Below are 10,648 nucleotides of genomic sequence, written 5' to 3' on the forward strand. Positions count from 1 at the left end.
ACTTTGACTCAATTTTGATTCATTTGACAGTACCGTCTTAACGAGGCCAAATATGACAGAGTTATATATGAGACATTTGTAGAACAGGTTATTATCTATAATTTTGCTTAATAAAGTTTTGCTGAATCTTTTGTAGTTACGGCGCTACAATGCTAGTATCTTGTTAGTGACTAAATGAACGTTCATTTAGTCGCTGATGAGTTACTAGCGTTGTAGCACCGCAACTACAAACGTTACAGCAAAACTTTGTTCAGAAAACTTGTAGATTAGAACTAGTTATACAAATGTCCCATATATAACATTGTCATATTTGGCTCGGCTGAGACGGTACTGTCAAATGAATCAAAATTGAGTCAAAGTGATCGAACCATCCCTGCTTGGGGAGATTACCAACGTACAATTGGCAAAATTTAGTAAACTACAGTGAACCGGACACGTCGTAAGGAAAACGGTTCTATACATCAACCCCACCGACACCGACACAGAGGAACTCAACGTGCGAGATGGCTTTCCCAGGTCCAAAGCGCCGAGTAACCCAAGATCGAGTTGAATGAAGCATAAAACAGTACGAACCACCCCGGCTCTAAGCTGCTAACGACTACGACGAGGATCCGTAAATTTTCTTATGCTCTAAACAGCTGGCTGTGAAATTTCAGGCTTGAAAGTGCAGAACAAATTTCCTTCCGCCCATGATCCAAACACTGTTCATCCCCGTCAGGCATTTTCCTCCATCATTTAAGTGTTAGAGCAAGTTAGAGTTAGACGACAGGTTTATTAGACCAGTGTTTTACCTCGAAGCCAGCTGTGAAGAGTGGTCTACTAACATCGATCTCAATAACCATGGTGTTCCTTGACCCAGTACTTAATTTTCACAGAACAATAAATTAGGAAGGAAAGCGAGGAAAGTTGGCTTCGGAGCGGAGCTTATTAAAATGGGACCAGAAAAGCTGGCCACTGACTGGTCTGTACCGGACAATTGTTAGCACTTGGGGTTACCTACCCAATCTGCAAGAAAAGCGACAAGTTGGGACGTGAAAACTATTGAACGATCACCGTCCTCAATGTCGCTTACAAAGTACCGTCCCAAATCGTGTTTCGTCAATTACGAACAGATTTGTGGGAATTTATCAAGCCGGCTTTGTTGAAGGACGGTCAACAATGGATCAAATATTTACTCTGTCCAAAACGCCGTGAATACAGAACTCCCACGCACTATTTGCTTTTTATTGAGCGCAAGTTCCAAACGAAGTTGCAAATTGTGGAACACTAACTTTAAAACCTGAGGCTTAAGCGTCTTTAAGACTAGACCCTTCTGTATCGACAGACTTTACATTTTGATCTACTGTTATACTGTCCGGGTGTTTGTTGTATTCCGCACTACTTTTCTTGCTATAGTCGCTATTGAGTAAGTCGACTCGACTGGAGTCAGTCGAATCATGTGAAATGATCGCATTAAACAAGTCGAGTAATTTTTCTTCACTGAGAGCATCGTATCCAGCCCGACTTGTGGCAAATCAGACTAGTTGACACTCAACAAGAAGCAAAAGTAATTTGTGGTTTGATTTGTCTTGCTTACATCACTCGACATCAAATGATTGATGATGACGAAGATAATGATGATGATGCATCAGTGTTTGCAAGAGTTTTTAAACCAAAAGACTCAACTTTTGAGTTCATTTTGTTTAGGATATTATCATTCGCAGAATCGTCTGACTCGATCCGCCTGCTAATATTTGCTCAAATGAATCCGAGTGTCGCTATTAACCTTTCTTCACGGCAGCACAATATCGAACGCAGAAATAATAATTTTCGCAGCTTCTATATCGAACAACAGCGATCGTAGCAAATGTTGGAAGAGAAAAAAGTGCAATGTATTAGACTCTGTAAGATTTTTTGACAATTACAATTCAATAATATGTTGTATTTTCAAGATATTTGCATCTAAAACGAATTTCAGGTGTTTAATACTCATAAGGGATGAGGCTTGAGTTTTTTAATCGATTACGTTATACTCACTTTAATGATAATTTTATTTTATCATTCTAAATTTAAATTCCGTGGTAAATTCTATTAACAAATCGAATGCTCACCCATGGGTTACCCTCGTTTTTGGGTTCATTGCAAGCTTGTCATGGCAAATATAGAAGATGAATTGAAAAACAAAAACAACTTTGCAAGCTTCGTGGTATAGTTGCTTAACCATTTGATTTGAAACTTTTTAGAAACTCACGAATAGCAAATGTTTAATAGCAAAAAGATAACTTTGGCAATTGTGGCTCAGTTACCTATAATCCCCTCGCAATAATGGTTTGATTTTCGTTCCTACTGCTACTATTTATTTAGTGATTGCTACGCTTAGGTAAACCCCGTAAAACTACGAAAGTGTAATGCTCAAATAGTTCGGCTTTCGACAGGTTCGCATTGTCCGGTAGGTTCCGTTAGCGAACTTTCGATTCACAGCCAAAAAAATAGAATGTGAAAATAACGTTTCCTCGTTGTTTGTTTTTCTCTTTCTTTTTATCTCCCAACTATGTCGGGCTCTCCATTTGCCTTCCCTCCGAAACGCATTTCGAATACCGGTAGATTCGCGCCCCGGCCGGTACGGCGATTACGCGTACGCCTGCGACCCTGCAAATTCGTGCCACAACGCCGGTAGTATCGCGCGCTACCGTAACCGTTGCTGCGACCAATAGCATCGTCAGTGGTACGACTGTTACCACAAAGACGATCCGCGGTCAATCGCCGGCCGTGGTCTCGGTGGCTGCTGCTGCCGCAGCGGCGGCCGCTGCAGCATCCGGTTCCGCTGCAACCCAGGTTAAGCAAGTGACAGCAATTAATAATAGCAATGTGGTCGTCGCAGCAACGCCTGTTGTGGGTTCGACAACATCAAACTCCGGCACACCCGGACTCGTTGTAACCGGAACACAACCGTTGCCCGCACTGGCACTTAGCTCTTCCGCGGCCGCAGCCGTGGCCACCCTAAACAATGCTAGTAATAGTAACAACTCTACAAGTATAATCAGTACAAGCCTTCCGTCGGCGACAACGGTGGTGGTCAGTTCAGTATCCAATATTAGTTGTAGCACTATAAGTAGCACCACTACAACGGCAGCTCCATCGGCGGCCAGTGCGAAGGCTAGTGCGGGAGCAAAGTCTAGCTCGTCCGGTGGCTCGAAGAAGAAAGCCAGCGCTGCCGCTGCCGCTAGTGCTAGTGCCGATTCCACTGATCCGACCACCGCAGCGAAAAAGGCGGCTGCTTCAATGCAATCTTCTTTTTATCAGCATCATGTGTCTTCCTCCATGTACGGGGACGACGACATCAACGACGTCGCGGCGATGGGTGGCGTCAATCTGGCCGAGGAAACGCAGCGGATCCTCGGCTCGACGGAATTCGTGGGGACCCAGATCCGGTCCTGCAAGGACGAGGTGTTTCTGCACATGCCCGCACTGCAGGCCAAAATTCGAAGTATTATCGCGCGGCACGGGCTGGAAGAACCGAGCAGCGAGGTAGCCGTTCTGATATCACACGCCTGCCAGGAACGGCTGAAAAACGTTGTGGAAAAACTAGCGGTCATTGCGGAACATCGAATTGATATCATTAAGGTAGCGAAGTTATAGTACAACCAAATTAGAATGCAGATTTAATAGTTATTGCAATCTTTTTCAGGTCGATCCTCGCTACGAAGTGACTAAGGACGTTCGGGGGCAGATCAAATTTTTAGAGGAACTCGACAAGGCCGAACAGAAACGTCACGAGGAACAGGAACGAGAAATGCTCATGCGGGCGGCCAAATCACGATCGAAAACGGAGGATCCCGAACAAGCGAAACTAAAAGCAAAAGTAAGGCTTTCTACCACCGGATCGGATTGGGTGGCATTTGATTTATTTAATTTTCTTTCCTATTCGATGTTGTAGGCAAAAGAAATGCAACGAGCAGAAATGGAAGAGCTTCGGCAGCGAGATGCCAATCTGACAGCTTTGCAAGCCATTGGACCACGCAAGAAGCCCAAGCTCGAAGAAGGAACAGCGACGGCTGTAACTGTAAGTTTTTCGGTTTCTCCGTTGAAAGAACAATTTTTAACGAGCGTGTCTTTTTACAGCCTGGAACGTCCGGTTTAGGTGGCGCCGTTAGCGGGAAAGCATCCACACCACTCAGGCCTCGTATCAAGCGGGTGAATCTGCGCGATATGCTGTTCTACTTGGAGCAGGAGAAGGAAAGCTGTAGAAGTCAAATGCTGTACAAGGCCTATCTTAAGTGATCGATTGTGGTGCGAATGATGGTGGTGATAATCGGGGCGGTCATTCTACGCTGAGAAGCAACCCGAAGCTTCCGGTCGTCGGTAATGGCCCTGCGGGCAGATGCTGCCGATCGTCAGATAGTCAGACAGTCGGCGCAGATCCTGGAGGACCAAGGGTGTTTGGTTCCTTTCATCGATTGGGTTGTTTTAAATCCAAACGGGCTACTCCAGTTTGGCGACGGAACGGAACTACAACCGGTCCAATAAAGCGTTTCATCTTAATGTCAGGTCTAGTTCAAAGAAGAAAAAAAAAGCGAAAACAGAAGAAAGAGAGATAGATATTGGGTATGCAAAAATGAACACGAAATAGATGGCATAGACTGAGCCGCAGAATGTTTATGTTTGTGCGTGTTTGCCTTTAGGGAATTTTGTACATAGTAACTTTTTTTCAATTATGTGCGGAAGAGCAACTTATTGGTCGCCAGCATTGTTTATTTATAATTTATAAGCCAATACCAACAAAGAAGAGAAACGAAAATTAAGAAAAAACCGTACAACAGCGCAACATGCATCGCGCTGGAAAATAAAATTTGGAAGGTACAGCCTAACTGAAAAAGTTTATATATCAATGCGAAAACAAATTTGAAGAAAAAAAAATCGTCGGATATGTTATTAGAGTAGATTGACCGAAAGTCAATGTGTAACAAGCTTTCTTTGTGATTATATCACTCAAAACTGATAATACAACCTAATTGTTTCTGTAAAAAAAAGAAGAGCAAAAATGCCCATTATTTATGTTTAAAAATCCTTTCATTCAAATCTAATTTAATGAAACGAAACCTTAAGGAGAAAATGAAAACTGAGAGCGTTAAGGAAAGATCAACAACAGTAGAGATACCTTTTCTTATAAAGAATAAATAATGATGCAAAACTCGGAAACTGGTGCGTTCTGTTTGGTATTGAAAGAAATAAAAATCGGCCACTTTATCCAGAATGATGGGTAAATCTGGGGACCTTCGCAGGGAGGTAAAAGTCATCGTAAGCGTCAGTGATTCGAATACGACCAATTCGAATTAATCAAAAGCGTCGTTACGTTCTTGAAGAGTGCGAGGATCAAATGAATGGACCATTGCTACAACCCCGATGCAAATACCAGTTCACGATTGTTTCGCTAAACGTCCAAAAAATCTTTCTCAAAAAGTAGTCAGGTTTTGAACGGTAATAGCTTAGTGGTTTCCCGATCGATTTTAAATATTCTTACACCAATCGATTGGAAAATCTTCTAAGAATTGGTCCAAATGAAGAAAAGTATGGATTCTTGATGTTGAACTATTGAAAAATAGAAAATAATGAACCTCTGTTTTACCAGAATTCTTGCTTCGCGATTGGTTGTTGGAAATGACGTCACCAAAATGGAAATGCGTTTTCACGCTTCGGCTTATAATTCAGTCAATTTTCAATAGATTTCCAAGATATTTACACCAATTGATCAGAAAATCGATTTGGAAAATATAGAAAACTATTGATTTTCAATGTGCGTCATTGAAAAATTTAAAATAACTCGAACTCGTTCGTACTAGAAATTGTCGCTTTGTGATTGGTTGGAATAATTTCCAATTATTATCGAACAAGTCTTGGTACAATTCAGGAACCAACGAGAAAGTCGATGGAAAAATCCATTTAATTCTACTATAACAAAATTATAAGAGAACTAAATGAAATTCTACCATTTCTCCTTGATTGCTATTTGCCTTGATAATTCCTTATTGTGCTTAATATTCAATAATCGTCACGTTGAAAAATTGTCTGCCGTGAATAACTGATAGCAATTAAAACCAAGTTAACACCAAATTAAACACTGATTCGCCGCAACAAATGCGCAGGAAAACGCATTAAAACTAAACCCAATGTTTTGTTTTAATAAATACTGTTGGCCCAATAAACTTTATTGTGATCAGCGGAGAACAATAATCTTTTATATCTTTATAAAAGCATGCTTTCATCCTTAAAAGGACGGTAACTGATACAACTGTTAGAAATATCGGCATTCTTCTTACTTTTCTTGGGCAATACAACAGCTTGAATGATTAGCAAAAAACCTCTAGTAACTCCGAAGAAAAGTTTTTTCATCTCCGTCGATACGGACAGCCAGCTGCAGATTGGTCTTCTTGTCACCACACAATCTGCCCGCCTGCGTGCGGATAAATCCAAAATTCCAGCTGCGAAATTTCTACTGCTGGTTTATGGGCGCACGTAAGTTTGCTTTGGCAGCAAAAGGCGAACAGCTCACTGATAACTTTGCTCTTTTGTTCAGACTGAATTTGAAATGCTCCATTTTATTCAACGTAGATGATAGAATGAAGGACCACGAAAAATAGGCGGGACCGATCTTTGTCGCTTGCTCTGGTACATAACACGAGGTAGGCCGACGGACAGCATTATTCAAACGCTAGCTAGTAGCTCAGCCAACATCTTCCTGGCATGTCTGGAAGCGACAAAGGAGAAACAGGATGGCAACTACCTAGAAAACCTGGAATTGTCAGGGAATTTGAAATTACCTGAAAAAACCTGGAATAATCAGGGAATTTTTCAAACAACCCCAATGATCGATTTATTGAGTAGTCAAGAACACTTAATAATAGATAAAGAATTACGGCACACAAGCGATAGATTGGGTTATCGATAATTAGCTCAGTGTTTTGCAAAGGGCCTTATTCTGCGAGGCAAGTGAAGTGATATAACAAATTTAGTTTGCACTCACTTTGCGCGTTTCGTTTGGCGTTAGTCAAGTCGAATCGAATGACATTGAAGTTTCAGGACGGACATTTTGCGGCATGTGGCACAATTTGCAGAACATCGAAGTAAATGCCAGTGGCAGCAGCGCAGCGAAATTCGGTTTTCGAGAAAAATGTTGGAGAAATTCCACTGACTCACGGCAGTACATAAACTTGCCATATTGTTGCAACAAATTGTAACCGAAATGCGGGTGTAGCGACCCTGCCTTCCGCGTTACGAATTTTTGGCTCTATCTTGGACCCGGAAGAATAAATCCCGATCAATCCATGCAAAGTGAAATAAGCCGCGTTGGTCAGAAAGTAGAACAGCCACCAGTGGTAAAGCGAAATTAAAAATTAGCTCAATTAAACTGCTTTTTTGCATGGTTTATGGCTCGAAGAACGAAAATTAAACATACGAACATTTCCGTGTGGCTGACAGCAAAAGCACCACGGCGGGTTCGAGAGCTAGCCGCAATGGGCACTAAAACTCCGCTTGCGCCTGAGTTTGCGAATAAACTTGCGCGGGAAAAAGAACAGATGAGGAACTCACGGGAGGAGTAATTCGCTGGTCGGCAGAATAAGAGAAAGTGATTGAAGAATTCACCTAGAGAAATAGAGTAGGTGGGGAAATTTTTCTCAATACCTCGTAGATTGATAAACAATTCAAATATCAATGATCGAAACACATTTTCAGTTAAAATTATATCGCGATATGAAACCTAGAATTTTATTAAATACCGGGAAAAACCTGGAAAAATCAGGGAATTTAGTTTTTCGTATCCAGTTGCCACCCTTGAAAGCATCAAGGGCAAACGAAAGTTACGCTCGAGTCGTGCACTTCTGCAGTTCCCGGTCGGTCGTATTCATCGGCTGCTGAGGAAAGGAAAGTATGCTGAGCGTGTGTAGGAGCTGGAGCACTCGTTTCGCTGCCGTGATGGAATATCTGGCTGCTGAAGTTGTGGAATTGGCAGGAAATATGCTGCTCGCGATAACAAAACTACCAGAATTATCATCACTTGCAGCTGGTCATCCGCAACGACGAAGAGTTGAACAAATTGCTGTCCGGTGTCATCATTATCACTGCTAAGAGAAGTGTCTTTCCGAACATCCAAGCTGTTTTGTTGCTATCCAAGAAGTCGGAAAACAAGGCTTAAATTTTCAACATATCACGTCGACAAAATGTTCTTTTAAGGACGAATCATAATGTTCAAAAATTTCAGGAATTTTAGCTCACTGATTTTAATTCTATTTAATTCGATTGATTTTAATACTTCGCTTCTTATCAAATGATTTTAACCGATTACCTCTCGCGCTTCTGTTCGCTTGTTGCTGCTGGTTGAGTTGGCCGTCTCGGAAGGTACCAAAGTAGCCAACAAATATACCAGCTCCAAGTAAATGTGTTCGGTCAAGCGTCAAAATGCATAAAATCATGGGTTTAATAAAATGAAATAGTTTTAGTAACATCTTTTGCATCTTCATATAAGAATTAATTTGTTCTTAAAAGAACGGTTTTCGGCAATTGATGAAACCTAGGAAACTTGGAACTTGGGGCTTTTCACTCGGTTTTCTTAGGCAACACAAATTTATCCATCACCAATGCTACAATAATAATACGTAGCGTAATTTTTCTTTGGCAGCAAAAGGCAAACGGCTCACTGGTAACTTTGCTCTCTTGTTCAGACTGAAATTGAAATGCTCCATTTTATTCAACGTAGATGATAGAATGAAGGACACCGAAAAATAGGCGGGATCGATTCTCTGGTACATAACACGAGTTAAGCCGGCGATCAGCATTATTAAAACGCTAGCTAGTAGCTCAGCCAACATCTTACTGGCATGTCTGGATGCGACAAAGGAGAAAGCATCAAGGGCAAGCGAAAGCCACGCTCGAGTCGTGCACGTCTGCAGTTCCCGATCAGTCGTTTTCATCGGCTGCTGAGGAAAGGAAACTATTGAAGCTGGAGCTGGGTGCCCTGATGGAATAATTAACTGCGGAAGTGCTGTTCACAAAAAAACCAGAATTATCCCACGACGCTTGCAGCTGGCCACCTGGACTGTCATTTCATCGTGACGCATGATTATACACGAACGGCTTCGTCGATTGCATAGCTACTGTGGCATTCCGGTTGGTGTAACGAACCAACCAAGCCGTTTACCGAAAAGAAAATTATGTTAAGTGCGTTAGTGCAAGTTTATCGCAAGCTGGAGTTTTGATAATCAAACAGTCGGTTCTTTTAAGGACCACACAACAAATGAAGAGTTTATAACACAGGCAACGAGGGAAAAGTTAAATTTTTCGCCGTTGCGGACGACCAACAAATAATGGCGAGAATAAGTTTTCTGGTCACGGATATTTTCTATCACTTCCAAAATGTCTGCAGTTTGTAAATCAGTGTTCTTCTTTTCGCAGAAAAGTTTTGCATAAAATTTTTAGCTTTTGAAAACTAGCGCGTACCGTGTACCGATTACCAGAGGAAAAGCACTATTCAACGTAGAAACAGATCATGAAAATTGATTGTTTGGTTTAGTGTGACTGATTCGTTTTAATAAAATATATTCAATCAATTCATAGAAATAACTCCTAAATCTGTTGAGGATTGAACGTATACAACGTTCCTACTTTCATAAGCGCTACGTACAACGCATGTAGCATGTATACATGAAGAATTGTATTATTACATACATGGATACATCCTACTATCGCTACAAATACTTACGTAGTCCCACGACACCTATGCAGTCGTGTCTTGTGCACAACCCCTCTGACTTTTTTTGGAAGTTTTTTTTTATTATTACTTTAAACTTGTAAGATTGTCCCTGCCGTCATCAAGGCGCTGGCTATTATATCTAAGTCATCTGCGAAGTCTCTCGTTTTGATGCCCGCAAGTCGGATCACCCCCACAAGAACGATGTTGAACAGCATGCAGGATAAACCATGTCCCAGAGATACGCACAAAACCGTCCGGAAAACCGTGTTTGTGCATTATCTGTCATAGCTATGCTACATTGTATGTTGCTTTGAAGTTAATAACGAAGAGATCTGTCGGATGGTAACAATCTGGCGTGAGCCCCCATGAAGCTTGCCTGGTAATTCCCTACGAAATCCAAGCATGTGTTATTGATGACGGCCGACGAAATGGCATCTAGGAGAACACCGTGAAGGCGGCGATATGTCACGATAGTTGTAGCATTCGAGCCGATCACCCTTTTTGTAGATGGGATAAACCACCCCTTGCATCCATTCCTACGGTAGCTTCTGCTCCTCCCAAATCTTGAAAATAACATAACGTAGACCCGTTGTTAGTGTTTCTCAGCCATGTGTATAAAGCTCTGCTTGTAGGAGGTCCTTACCATCGGCTTTGTTGGTCTTCACTCTTCAGTAACCCGATTTCTCGTTTGACTTCTTGGAGAACAGATGCGGAGACATTACTAACTTCCATGGGCACTGCTAGGTTAACTTTCGTTCCGCCTAACCTTTTGGTTCACCTTCACCACTCTGGTTCACTTGCGTCTAAATGTTTCAATTGAAAATTTGTGTTTTGTTCAGTGAAGGTATTTGATTAGAACGCCAAACATTCCTAAGATCCACAATGCATCACTGACTCCATGTGTTTATAGTCTTGGTTAACTTC

At 41.7% G+C, this 10,648-nt stretch overlaps 1 protein-coding gene across 4 annotated transcripts in view; it reads left to right on the forward strand.

The window, feature by feature from the left end:
* The window catches only part of LOC128738843 (transcription initiation factor TFIID subunit 4), a 35,832-nt gene extending 30,693 nt beyond the window's left edge, over nt 1-5,139 (forward strand). For 3 of the 4 annotated variants that reach the window (XM_053834266.1, XM_053834267.1, XM_053834268.1), the window contains 4 exons: nt 2,584-3,603; nt 3,668-3,841; nt 3,917-4,042; nt 4,102-5,139. In XM_053834266.1, the coding sequence (XP_053690241.1) occupies nt 2,584-3,603; nt 3,668-3,841; nt 3,917-4,042; nt 4,102-4,260 (1,479 nt within the window). In that variant the 3' untranslated portion in view covers nt 4,261-5,139. The remainder of the gene's footprint in view (nt 1-2,583; nt 3,604-3,667; nt 3,842-3,916; nt 4,043-4,101) is intronic. The other variant, XM_053834269.1, reaches the window with a different exon arrangement.
* Nucleotides 5,140-10,648: the final 5,509 nt, after the last annotated feature.

The sequence above is a fragment of the Sabethes cyaneus genome, chromosome 2 (genome assembly GCF_943734655.1).
Source record: "Sabethes cyaneus chromosome 2, idSabCyanKW18_F2, whole genome shotgun sequence".
NCBI classification, from domain to species: Eukaryota; Metazoa; Arthropoda; class Insecta; order Diptera; family Culicidae; genus Sabethes; species Sabethes cyaneus.